Source organism: Oryctolagus cuniculus, chromosome 3 (genome assembly GCF_051225735.1).
Source record: "Oryctolagus cuniculus isolate XC-2025 breed Fujian yellow rabbit chromosome 3, ASM5122573v1, whole genome shotgun sequence".
NCBI lineage: Eukaryota > Metazoa > Chordata > Mammalia > Lagomorpha > Leporidae > Oryctolagus > Oryctolagus cuniculus.
The window spans coordinates 14,709,960-14,723,823 of NC_142869.1; the positions used below are offsets into that span (position 1 = coordinate 14,709,960).

General features: G+C 40.9%; 1 protein-coding gene across 2 annotated transcripts in view; it reads left to right on the forward strand.

Annotated features, from left to right (window-relative positions):
* Positions 1-13,864, forward strand: part of CUL3 (cullin 3) — a 123,862-nt gene that overhangs the window by 54,009 nt on the left and 55,989 nt on the right. For both annotated transcript variants that reach the window (XM_051848110.3, XM_051848111.3), the window contains exon 3: positions 10,353-10,466. In XM_051848110.3, coding sequence (XP_051704070.1) covers positions 10,353-10,466 — 114 coding nt within the window. The remainder of the gene's footprint in view (positions 1-10,352; positions 10,467-13,864) is intronic.

Sequence of the window (13,864 nt, forward strand, 5' to 3'; positions counted from 1 at the left end):
AAGTGCATTTTATTTATTTGAAAAGCAGAGTTGCTGAGAGAAAAAGTGAGATACAGAGACAAATCATCTTCTACCGGTTCACTCCCCAACAGCTGGGGTTTGGCCAGGCCTAAGCCAGAAGCCAGTAACTTCATATGGGTTCCTCACATGGGTTCAGGGGCCTTGGCCATCTTCCACTGCTTTCCCAGGTTAGTTAGCAGAGAGCTGGATTGGAAGTGAAGCATCCAGGACTCAAACTGGTGCCCATATAGGATGCTGGCACTACAGGCGGTGGCTTGACACTTCAAACCACAGCACTGTTTTTTAATAGAGATATATAGTACCTCAATGATAGTCAACCTACCCTGTAACAGAACCCTCAAACTTCTTATTCCCTTCTACTTAGAGTGTTGCAGTCAGTTTTTCCCTGTGCTTTCTGTTCTACTTCTGTCCCTAGCCTCTGGTAGCTTCCATTCTGTTTTTGACTTCTATGAGATCACCTATTTTTTAGACTCCATAGATGAGTGAAATCATCTGATGTTTATCTTTCTGTAGTTGATTGATTTCCCTTAACCTAATGACCTCCAATTTCATCTGTGTTGTAGCAAATGACAAGAAGATATCCATTTATAGGTGAATAATTGTCCATTGTGTATATGTACTACATTTTCTTTATCAATGAATAAGCACTTCGGTTGTTTTCACTCCTTGGTGGTTGTGAACAGTGCTGCAATAAACATGGGAAATCAAATATCTCTGACTGATGGATTTCATATACATGGGTAGGATTGCTAAATTCTATGGTAGATTTATAGATTTGTGAGAAACCTCTATACTATTTTCTGCAACGACCATACTAATTTGCATTCCCATCAACAATGTACAAGGATCCTCTTTTCTCCATATCCTTGTCAACACTTGTTTTTTGTCTTATTAAAAGCCAGTCTTACTGGAGTGAGGTGGTAACTCATTGTGGTTTTAGCTTACATTTCTCTGATTACTAATGGTGCTGAGCATTTTTTCATGTAGTTATTGCCCATTTGTATGTCTTCCTTTGAGAAAAATCTGTTAGATCTGATCTTCGCCCATTTTTAGATTGGGGTTTTTTTGGTTTTTGTTTTTTTTTTTTTTTTTTTTTTGCTATTTAGGTTTTTTAGTTTTTTATATATTATGGATACTAAGTGCCTATCAGATGTATAATTTGCAAATATTTTCTTCCATTCTGTAGGTTGTCTCTTCATTCTGATTCTTTCCTTTGCAGAAGGTTTTTAGTTTGATGAAATCCTATTTGTCTGTTTCTGCTTTTATTTTCTTTTGGGATCTGATGTAGAAAACTCTTGCCTATTCGATATTCTGGAATTTTTCCCTATGTTTTTTCTTGTAGTTTAAAAATTTCAGGTCTCACATTTAGATCTTTAATCCATGGCTCTAGTTTCTTCTGCATGTGGATATCCAACTTTCCTAGTACAGTTTATTGAAAATACTATTCTTTTCTCAATGCATGTTCTTAACACTTTCGTCTTGGATCGGTTGGCTATTTATGTGTGGCTACATATGTGTTTGTATTCTGTTGCACTGGTTAATGATTCTGTAATGTCAATGCCATGCTGTTTTCATTACTGTAGCTTTGTAATGTATTTTAAAGTCAGATAGTTAATGCCTCTTTGTTCTTTTTACTCAAGATCATTTTAGTAATTTGTATCTTTCTTGTTCCACGCAAATATTAATGATGCTTATTTGTAGTTGTCATTGAAATTTTGATAAGGATTGCATTGATTCTAAATCTCTTTGTGTACTTCACATTTTGATGGTATTAATTCTTCCAGTCCATGAATGTGGGCTGTCTTTCTGTTAATTTGTATCCTCTTCAGTTTCTTCCATCAACGATTTATAATTTTTATTGTAGAGAGCTTTCATCTCTTTGGTTAAATTTATTCCCAAGGTGGTATTTTTGTTTTGTTTTGTCGTTTTCTTTTCTGGTGTGGAAGAGGTAGCTGTTGGAAATAGGATTGCTTTCCTGATTTCCTTTTCAGGTGATTCCTTGTTGGTGAATAATGATACTACTGATTTTTGTAAATTGATTTGGCATCCTGCATTTTGTTGAATTTGTTCATTAGTTCTAATAACTGGCAAAGTCTTTGGGGTTTTTTATGTAAAATCGCTTTCTTTAAATTTGGATGCCCTTTATTTCTTTGTTTTGCCTATTGCTCTAGCTATAAACAAAAGTGGTGAAAATGGACATCATTATCTTGTTCCAGTCTTTTTTTTTTTTTTTTTTTTTTTTTTTGACAGAGTTACAGACAGTGAGAGAGAGAGAGACAGAGAAAGGTCCTCCTTCTGTTGGTTCATTCCCCAAATGGCCGCCACGGCCGGTGCTGCGTTGATCCGAAGCCAGGAGCCAGGTGCTTCCTCCTGGTCTCCCATATGGGTCCAAGCACTTGGACCATCCTCCACTTGGACCATCCTCCACTGCCCTCCCTGCCTGCGCCGGTCCCTTGTTCCAGTCTTAAAAGAAAACCTTCAACTTTCCCCGTTCAGCATAATGTTGGCTATTGACTTGTTACATATATAGCCTTTATTATGTTGAGGTATGTTCCTTCTGTACCTAACTTGTTCACAGTTAAATGCCTTTTCTACATCTATTGTAATGATCATATGATTTTTGTACATTCTGTTGATGTGGTGTATCACATTTGTTGTTCAGTCAACCTTGCCTCTGGACTGAATCCCACTTGGTCTGAATCCCACTTGGTCATTATGAGTGATTTTTTTTCTTTTAAGTTTGTACATTTTATTTGACAGGATGAGTTAGAGGGGAAGAGGGGCAGGAAGAGAGATATAGATATCGTCTGCTGGTTCATTCCCCAAATGGCTAGGTCAAAGGCTGGAACTCCTCCTGGTTCTCCTGTGTAGGTAGCAGGGGCCTAAGTACTTGGGTCATCTGCTGCTGCTTTCCCTGGCATGTTAGCAGGAAGCTGGATCAGAAGTAGAGCAACTGGGATGTGGGATGCCTGCGTTTTAGGTAGCCCTTGGAACTGTTGTGCAAGAAAGTTGGCCCCAGTGAGTGATCTTAATTTTGTTGAATTCAATTTGGAAGTATTTTGTTGGGGATTTTACATGTTGACCTGTAAGCTTTCTTTTTTATTGTGATTTTGGAAGAATTTCTTCTCATTGTAGTTTTGTAACTAATTTAAGGAAGATTTGGAGTTAATTCTTCAAAAGTTTGGTAGAATTCAGTGGTGAAGCCATCTATTCCTGGTGTTTTTTTTTGTTTTTGTTTTTTTTTGTTTGTTTGTTTTTTGTTTTTTGTTTGTTTTTTGTTTTTGACAGACTGGACAGTGGAAAGGTCTTCCTCCTTTTCCGTTGATTCATCCCCCAATGGCTGCTGCGGCTGGCACACTGCGCTGATCCGAAGCCAGAAGCCAGGTGCTTCTCCTGGTCTCCCATGTGGGTGCAGGGCCCAAGGACTTGGGCCATCCTCCACTGCACTCCCTGGCCACAGCGGAGAGCTGGCCTGGAAGAGGAGCAACTGGGACAGAATCTGGCGCCCCAACTGGGACTAGAACCTGGGGTGCTAGCACCGTAGGTGGAGGATTAGCCTATTGAGCCACGGCGCCTGCCCTAGGGTTTTCTTTAATGGGAGTTTTTTTGTGTATGTGGTTTTTTTGTTGTTGTTGTTTGTTTGTTTTTTGACAGGCAGAGTGGATAGTGAGAGAGAGACAAGAGAGAAAGGTCTTCCTTTGCCATTGGTTCACCCTCCAATGGCCGCCATGGCAGGTGCGCTGCAGCCAGTGCACTGCGCTGATCCGAAGGCAGGAGCCAGGTGCTTCTCCTGGTCTCCCATGGGGTGCAGGGCCCAAGCACTTGGGCCATCTTCCACTGCACTCCCTGGCCACAGCAGAGAGCTGGCGTGGAAGAGGGGCAACCGGGACAGAATCCGGCGGCCTGACCGGGACTAGAACCCGGTGTGCCGGCGCCACAAGGCGGAGGATTAGCCTAGTGAGCCGCGGCGCCGGCCCTCCCATGTTTTCTTATGTTCTGTTTGCATTTTCATTAATTTCAAAAAATTATAAAATTTCTTCCTTGACCCATTGGTTGCCCAGGAAAAATTTCTTTGTTTTCTTTCTTTCTTTCTTTTTTTTTTTTTATTTGACAGAGTTATAGACAGTGAGAGAGAGATGGACAGAAAGATCTTCCTTCTCTTAGTTCACTCCCCAAATAGCCGCTATGGCCGGCACTACGCCAGTCCGAAGCCAGGAGCCAGGTGCTTCCTCTTGGTCTCCCATGGGGTGCAGGGCCCAAGCACTTGGGCCATCCTCCACTGCCCTCCCGGGCCACAGCAGAGAGCTGGGCTGGAAGAGGAGCAACCGGGACTAGAACCTGGTGCCCATATGGGATGCCAGCACCGCAGGCAGAGGATTAAGCAAGTGAGCCACGGTGTCAGCCCCTCCTTTTTTTTTTTTTTTTAAAAGGTTAATTTATTTGTTTGAAAGGCAGAGTTACAGAGGCAGAGAGAGGTCTTCCATCTGCTGGTTACTCCCCAAATGGCCACAATGGCCAGAGCTGTGCTGGTCCAAAGCCAGGTGCCTGGAGCTTCTTCCAGATCTCTCCCACATGGGCGCAGGGGCTCAAGGTCTTGGGCCATTATCTGCTGCTTTCCTGGGCCATAGCAGAGAGTTGGATTGGAAGTGAAGCAGCTGGGACTCGGCTCCATGTGCCCATATGGGATACCAGCACTGCAGGCCATGGGTTTACCACTATAACACAGCACCAACCACTGGAGAGAGGTTATTTATGTATTTGTGTGGTTTCCAAAGTTTTTCTTGTTAACTGATTTGTAGTTTCATCACATTTTTTTTTTTTAAAAAGATGTATTTATTTATTTGAGGGCCGGTGCTGCGGCTCAATAGGCTAATCCTCCACCTAGCGGCGCCGGCACACCGGGTTCTAGTCCCGGTCAGGCCGCCGGATTCTTTCCCGGTTGCCCCTCTTCCAGGCCAGCTCTCTGCTGTGGCCAGGGAGTGCAGTGGCGGATGGCCCAAGTGCTTGGGCCCTGCACCCACATGGGAGACCAGGAGAAGCACCTGGCTCCTGCCTTCGGATCAGCGCGGTGCGCCGGCCACAGTGCGCCAGCCGTGGCGGCCATTGGAGGGTGAACCAATGGCAAAAGGAAGACCTTTCTCTCTTGTCTCTCTCTCACTATCCACTCTGTCTGTCCAAAAAAAAAAAAAGAGAGAGAGATTTATTTATTTATTTGAAAATCAGTTAACACAGAGAAAGAAGAGGCAGAGAGAGAGAGGTCTTCTATCTCCCCAATTGTACACAACTGCCGAAGCTGCGCTGATCTGAAGACAGGAGCCAGGAGCTTCTTCCAGGTCTTCCCTTTTGGGTGCAGGGCCCAAGGCCTTGGGCCATCTTCTACAGCTTTCCCAGGCCGTAGCATAGAGCTGGATCAGAAGTGCAGTCGGGACTTGAACCATTGCATGTATGTGATGCTGGCATTGCAGGCGGTGGCTTTATTATGATGGAGTCTCTCCCTTTAGATTATATTAAATATTTATATATTTGGGGGCTCCACTGTTGGGTGCGTCTATAATTTACAAGTGTTATTTCTTATACCTGGATTGATCCTCTTATTATATTATGACCTTCTTGGTCTATTTTTACTGCTTTTGATTGGAGATATGTTTTATCTCATAGGAGTATAGATACTCTTATTTTGTGTACCATTTACATGTAAAGTCTTATTCCATCTTTAGCTTTCAATCTGTGTATCCTTAGAGGTAAAGTGAGTTTCCTGTGAGAAGCATGCAGTTGAGACCTGTGTTTTAGTCCATCTAGTCACTCTGTCTTCTGATATTTTCTTCTTAATTGTTAAGATCTCTTTCTTTCTGTTTAAAGAACTCCCTTTCGCTTTCTCACATAAAGCAGGCCTGGTGATGTTAGTGATGAACTCTCCAGCTTTTGTTTGGGAATGTCTTTATTGCTCTCTGAGATTGAAAGGAAAGCTTTGCTGAGCATAGTATTTTTTTTTTTTAATTTATTTACTTATTTGAAAGGTGGAGTTAGAGAGATCTTCCTATCTGCTGGTTCACTCTACAAATGGCTGCAATGGGCAGAGCTGAGCTAATCAAGCCAGGAGATTCTTCCCGGTCTCCCATGTAGGTGCAGGTGCCCAAGAACTTGGGCCATCTTGTACTGCTTTCCCAGGCCATAGCAGAGAACTGGATTGGAAGTGGAGCAGCTGGGACTCGAACTGGTACCCATATGGGATGCCAGCACTGCAGGCGGCTGCTTTACCCATTAGGCCACAATGCTGGCCCCAAGTATAGTATTCTTTAGCTTTTTTTCGTTTGCTTGTTGGTTTGTTTGTTTGTTTTCAGTACTCATTTCAGTTCCCTTCTGGCCTGTTAGGTTTCTCCTTGGAAGTCCAGTCAGGTGAATTTGAGACCCTTTATGTGTTACTTGGTTTCTTTCTCTTGCAGCTTTGTCAATCCTCCCTTTAGCCATGAAGAGCTTGATTTTGTCTTGGGGTGGACTTGGTTGGGTTGAATCTGACTAGGGATCTTTGATGTCCTAGTACCAGGATAGTTGGGATCTTCTCTAGGTTTAGGGAGTTTTCCATCCTTATCTCTTTTGAATCCCAGTAATTTGGGTGTTGTTCTTTTATATGCTTAGAGTTCCCAGAGCTCTCTTCATTCTTTGATCTATTCTAGCATTGCTGTCTTCTATTGTATTTCAAATTTTACTTAGTGTACTTTTCAGTTGAAAGATTTCTGTTTTTGTTTAGATCTCTCTGTTAGAATATGGAATTGTTTGTTCTCCTGAATTTCATTGAGTTCCTGTAAACCAGCTGTTTTGAATCCTTCCTCTGAGCATTTTGAAGTTTTGATTCCTAAATAGTTGATTTCTGGCACCTTATTTTGCCCATTAAGTGAAATCTTTTTTTTTTTTTAAAGATTTATTTTTGTTTATCTGAAAGAGTTACAGAGAGAGGTGGAGACAGAGAGAGATCTTCCATCCGCTGGTTCACTCCCTAGATGGCCTCAACAGCCAGAGCTGTGCCGATCTGAAGTCAGGAACCAGGAGCTTCTTCCAGGTCTCCCATGTGGGTGCAGGGGCTCAAGGACTTGGGCCATCTTCCGCTGCTTTCCCAGGCCGTAGCAGAGAGCTGGATTGGAAGAGGAGCATCCGGGTCACGAACCAGCGCCCATATGGGATGCCGGCGCTTCAGGCCAGGGCTTTAACTCAGTGCGGTCTCTGGAAGGTCTTAATGCTTGTTGGTATATGACATTATCTAGACATTGAAGGACTGTAGTAATCTTTGTGGCTGTCCTTCTGGAAATTTCATTCCATTTTCTCTGAACCTGTGGATGCTTCTAGTGGAAGCTCCCGAAGTCAAGTTTGCCTCAAGTTCGTGTTTACCTATTCACTGATTCAGTCCCACAGTACTCTCCAAACTCAGATTTCTCTAAAATGTGGAATTCATATGTTGTTAAGTATAAACTGGGTAAATGTCTAAAAAGGAGTACTCTGTCCTACAAAGCTGTTCTGAGGCCTGTGGTAGGTTCACATTTCTTGCCATATGTCTACCAATGCCACAATGCTGGGTTACATCTGGAACCCACCGCCCACCATGGACACTGCAGACTGTGGGTAAAACCCAAGCTCATACTGCTGTGGTCTTTCTGCTGCTGAAGTGGGCTTACTGCCTGATGCCCATCCCTGCTAGCTACTGGTGATGCTGCCTGGGGTGTAAGACTGTTCAGCCAGGACCATGGAACTCTGCTTGCCCTGAAGCAGGTCCAGTGGCTCTGTCTGCAGGCACTGGCCTAAGGTCAAGAACCGTTAAGATCTGCTCAATGCTAGGTTTTACCAGCCTAGCATCAAATCACAAACACAGTCCCATGATTCTTTGCTGTTTACACAAGGTTGTAGGAAGGATGATAAAGGCAGCCTCTCAGCTCGTGTACTACGTGGGTCTCCTGGTCCTCAGGCCCTGTGCACTCTTGGGGGTCCACAATATACCTGTGAGAGGTTGGTGATACATGCCTCAACAAAGCTGTCTCATGAGGGTGCAGCTTTCCACCTGATACTGGGGCAAGTACTGAGATTTTATTCACAGGCACTTACCTAGGCAAGGAAACTCTTAGGAACTACCAGTGTTGTGCTTTATCAGCCCAACACTGAGTCCCAAGACACAGTCCGGTGGATCCTTGCTATTGGCCCAAGATTGGAGGAGACTAGTAAGTCAGTCCTCTGGCTGCTCAGGCTGGTCATACCTGTCACCATCACCAGCCCCCATGTAATCTCAAGGGTGTGCTCCAAGCCCATCTGAGGCCAACAGTGACATGCCAAAATGAGTGACCCACTGGAATATAGATTTCTACCTGAGCCAGGCAAATCTAGAGGTTCACACTGTGAGCACCAGTGGTCGGGTGGAGACCTTTGGGCTTTATCAGGTGCCTGGACTGTGGTAGGCTTGGCTCTGACCTCCAAGATGAGATCCTAGGTTCCCTTTCCTGTCCTCTCAGCACTTCTGGAGTTTGCCTTTCTGTCAGCAGTAAGTGGAGGCTTGGCAGCCACTCCCTAACTTGGAAGCTGCAAATACTCAGTCTACAGGTACAGAGCTGGGGGCAAGTGCATGGGGCTCAGTCCAGCTGAGTTTTTTCTTAGTAAGCCTGGCACTGGGATTCAGTTCTCTCTTCCCCCTATCAAGTGGGAGGTGTCTCTCTTTAAACTCTGTTCCCTGGAGCTGGAAGAGGGGTGATGCAGGCAGCTTTTTGTTACTTGCTTTCAGTGTAGCTTTTATGATTATAACAACAGGTCTCTCACCTGGCTATGATAGCTCCTGCGGTTTCTATGAAGGTTACTTAGTGTGTGTATAGATGTTCAAATTGGTATCTGGGAAGGGATCACTGGAGCATTTTGCTCAGCTGCCATCTTTTCTCACAAGACACATACTCATCTATAAATTACATTATAAATGCCATATAATTATTGTTAGACTGTATTGTTTAGGGAATAGTGACAAAAAGTCCACTTGTTCAGAATATGTGCATTTTTATTTTTACTTACTTTTATCTGCAGTTGGTTGAATCCATGGGTATGGAACACAGGGATATGGGAGGTAGAGTTGATAGTCCCAAAGTGTTATAGGAATTTAGAGGACACACTATTTCTTCATGATAAAGCTAGAAGTAGAGACTAGATTTTGTTTCCTGGGCAAATAATCTCTTGTTGGACTGATAGTAAGTGGTCTATAACCTCTTACTGGAGAAGATGGTACTAAGCTTGTGGATTATGAAAAATAATTCTTGAAGTTTGAATTGTCTCAATGAGATTGGATTAGGATGGCTTTTCAGACTCAAGGGAACTGTATGTGTAAAAGCAGATATCCTGAAAGTGTTCGCCATGTAGAAAATGAGTCCCGGTACTGGAGGGTGGGGATGAAATAAATGGTCTGATACATTAATCAAGTATAATTCTATGTGAAGAAGGTATACACAGAAAAGATAGGAATCCTGCCACTGTGGAGGCTTTTATGTTTATATGTTAATGAGAGAAAGTACTGCATATACTTAGAGGAAATAGGTCACGATGAGACTGTGGAAAACTATGAAACTAGATTTGAAAAAATGAAGTGTAAGTAAAGAAGAGGTGGATATTATTGAAACATAGTGGTCAGGAACACCTTTCTAGAGATGAAATTTGAGCTGAATAAAGTGTAAAAGTGAGCCATGTGAATGGAGGTGAAAGAAATGGCAGAGCAATTACTGTATTTAGCAAGAAGACCATTGTAACTGGAGCATATTAATAGTATATATTTATTTATTGAGTGTGTACTGAGTGCTAGGCACTGTTCCAAGTGCATTGCTCATGTTCAAGCTTATCAGCAGTCCTACAAGGATATTACTTGACATATAAGGCAAACTGAAGCTTAGGAATTAATTTATTCAAGGTCACTGTGGTATTCATGGAGCTGGGATTGGTAACCCAAGACATTTGACTCCAAAATCAGTATTCTCAACCCTTATTTGGAGGCAAGGGAGGGAAAGTTTAGGAGGAAATTTAGTTGGAGCTTAGTCTAAGAACACTAAATTCTTACAGTTTATTGTTGTAAGAATTCAGGATTTTCTTTTGTGATGTTAGGTCAGTAGGAAATTGCTTTATGATTCTGGAGGTCAAGAGAAAAGTCTAGACCGTACATAACATTGGTAGTTATCTATGTGTAGGATATAGCTGATAATATTTCTACTGGCATATTATATACAAATATTTCTTTGACTTAAAATTAAGAACTCTGCATTTTTTATTGAACAGATATGCTTGTATGTGTATAAACAAACTGTAATGAACTCTTCTGTTAATAGGTGCGAGAAGATGTACTAAATTCATTGAATAACAACTTTCTTCAAACACTAAACCAAGCTTGGAATGATCATCAAACAGCTATGGTGATGATTAGAGACATACTAATGTATATGGTAAGTAGAGCATTGTTTTTTTCTTTTAAGAAGATAAACATTTCAAAAACGTAATGACTTTCTGTCAATTTTAGTCAGATTGTACATCCCAGTGTGGAAGGTGGTTTTTGTTTTCTTATAAGCAGTTATTTCCTTTGTTAAGGGCCAGCCTCAGCCTGTGAGTGGAGTCTTAATTGTTCACTTAGCTAACTGGATGATTAGAATGGAAAAGTGAAAAGGAATGATTTTATTTTTGTTTAGTACTTGTGCTTAAAAATGGGAAATAATGAAAAGCCTTTTATTAACAGCTGTTAATTAAGGGTGGTTAAATGACAACATGAGAGATGAAAGGCGAGTTTTCTCTAACAGGTTTTTAAACTCAAGTCCATATATCTTCAGTGACAGGGGATGTCATAGTAATACAAATATTTCTCTAATAATTATATTCTAATAGTCACCATCTGTCTTTTCCTCCTACTAAATTCTTAGAGTGCATTATTGCAGCCAGTCTTGTTTCAATGCACTAGCAATCTTAGCTTCTTCAGATGTTGTATTCCACTTTTTACCTCTTCTTCTGGGTTTTATTTGTTTCGTTTTTGTCAGCCAAGAAGAATCCTGAGCAGGAATTGGATCTAGTGATTTCCTTCCAAAGTTTTAGATTCTTCAAATTATTTTCAATTTTGTTAGTCATGATTTTAGTAGTAATAAGAGCTTGTGCTAGTTTGCTTTATTTGATAAACTAAAACTATTGAGAACAGATAGCTGTAGAAGTTTTTGTTTGGCTGAGTGAATTCGGTTAGGCTTGTTACCCCTGGTTTTGTTAGGGCTTAATGGCAAGGGGATCAGAGAGACTACTTTATTTTTCTGGGATTTGATAAAAAAAAATTACCAAATTTCTTAGCTTTTCTGAGCATAATTTTCCTTGTCATGTTACAGATTCACCTTGTGTTGTCATTTGGAGGATAAATGAGATACCATGTGAAAACAAATGTATCTGGCATGAAAATGTCAACTAAGTTAGCTTGCCGTTCTTCTCTTTTAATTCTTGATTTGGTAATTCTTTAATTTCCATTCCAAAACTATCTCATACTAAGAGAGAAAAGTAACTTATGATTTCAATTTCTAATGACAAATATTTTAAAGTAAGCATGCAGATGGTCATGTTATTTTTTAAAATATGGTTTTGTTTCAGTTCCTTTTTTCTTTTTTCGTTTGCAGCAAAATCTCAGACCTTGAATCCTGGTTCAGCCTCTTATGTGACCATGGTCAAGCAATTATTCATACCTGAGCTTCCTCGTTTATAAAGTGAAAATAATATTGTACCATTTGGGTAGGATAGCTGTGAGTCTTAAATGACCCATTCATGTAAGGCACTCAGAGGGCTTGCTCTGTAGTCACATACTCACTTAAAATATACTACTGTTAATATTTTTTGTCTCTTCATCCTTTTATCAAACCCATCTGGTGGTATTGCAAACTGGATAAACCCAGCAGCTTGCCTGTCCTGTCTTCTGCTGGAAGAAGCTTCATGGAGTAGATAAGTGCTGTAGACTTCCCATCAACTGTGCCCACTGCCCTTACACAGCACTCTCACTTTCTCTCCAGTCAGCCTGCTCTACCAGTCATTTCTGTACAACCTGTAGCTTTCCTTCTGTTCCCCTGTTAGTAAATTATCTTGCCTTCTGCCTGTCAGAAAACAAAGCATCAGGCACAAACTGTGTTCATTCCTTACCACTGAATCTACATTACCTCTAAATTCTCCCTTTTTTTCTCCTTTTTTTTTTTTTAAAGGAATATTACGTCTGCTTTCCTGTTAAAGTCCAGTGCTTCACCTCATATTAAGTGGTTTTGAAGTTTGCGTTGTTTAAAAAAAAAAAAAGAAAAATTGAATCTTACAAGCATTAAACATGTTCAAGCCACTCCACATCCTGAAAATTAAATTTCATGAAATTTTCTGATGGATTCCTACCCTGTATCCTAAACGTCTCTCATCTGCCCAAATGTCTCATAAGAAACGTTGATACTTTCTCCCTTGTCTCAGATTTCATTCACTTTGAATATGTTCCAGTTAAGCGTCTACCTCAAATATTCTGTTCAGTTTTTGCCCTTTCGAGGACCACTAATGTATTTCTGCATCTTTGAATGCAAAGATCACTGCTAATCCTCATTTTCCTTGATTATTCAGCAACATTTGGCACAGCTGATCACTCTTCCTTTCTAAAGTCCTTGGTTTCTGTGACAAAGTACTCCCTGAGATGCCTCCTGCCTGCTCCCGTTTCCTGTTCATTAGAGGCATCCTTGATACTTCGTCCTCAGTTTTCTTTTCATAGTACATTCTCTTCATGTTATTCACTCCCATAGTTTCTTGTGACTCTGTGCGGATAATTCCCAAATAATGTCTCTTGCCTTAACCTCTAAGATTCACACTTGTGTTACTTGTGTTTGTCTAGTTGATGGCTCCCTTCATTGTATGAAAGCCACACTCATTTGATGTGTCCACATAAACTCATAATCACTGTCATTCTAGTTTATACCGGGAACTTGGAGCTTACTCTTGTCAGATCCTTCTATCTCCCCCTCTTTATACATCTGTTGCTAGAATCTGAAATTTCTCTGTGCTTTCATGTCTAATAGCTAAGAACAAACCACCTTCATTTCTCTGAAGGAATATTCATTGGGCTCTTAGAATATTCATTGGGCTCTTTTCTATTTTGTTTTCCATATTATTCTCAGAGTTACTATTTTAACAAATCTGATCGTGTTATTGCCCTACTGAAATCCTTACATTTTATCGTAGAATCCTCACACATATCCTCTATCTGGAAATATTTTAGAACATTTCTTTTCTTCCTGTGACTTATTCTTTCTTTAAGTCTTAAATTCCATGTAGACTTTGTGTGACCCATGTATTCCTCACTAACTGCAGTTGCTCTCAGTTTTTGTACTCAGTACTATTCCATTGTAATATTTATTTTAGTAGACCCCGTTATCTGTGGGGTATGTTCCAAGACCCCCAGTGGATGTCTGGGAATAGTACCAAACTCCATATGTGTTTTTCCTGTGCATGCATTCCTATGATACAGACCAGTTTATAAGTTAGGTACAGTAAGAAATTAACAATAATAAATAATAGTAAAACATAATATTCATAACAATATTCTGTAATATAATTGCCAGCATCACTACTCTTGTACTTTGGGGTCATTAAGTAGAATAAAGATTGCACATACACAAGCTCTGTGAAATTGACAATTGATGGGGATGAGGGGTACCACAGTATGGATACAAGCGACGAAGGAATGTTTGCCTTCAGGTCAGGTGAAGTATCATGGTGCTAGATTTTTATAATGCCATTCAGAACGGTATGCAATTTAAAACTTATGATTTATTTGTTGGTTTCTTATCTAATATTTTTGTGC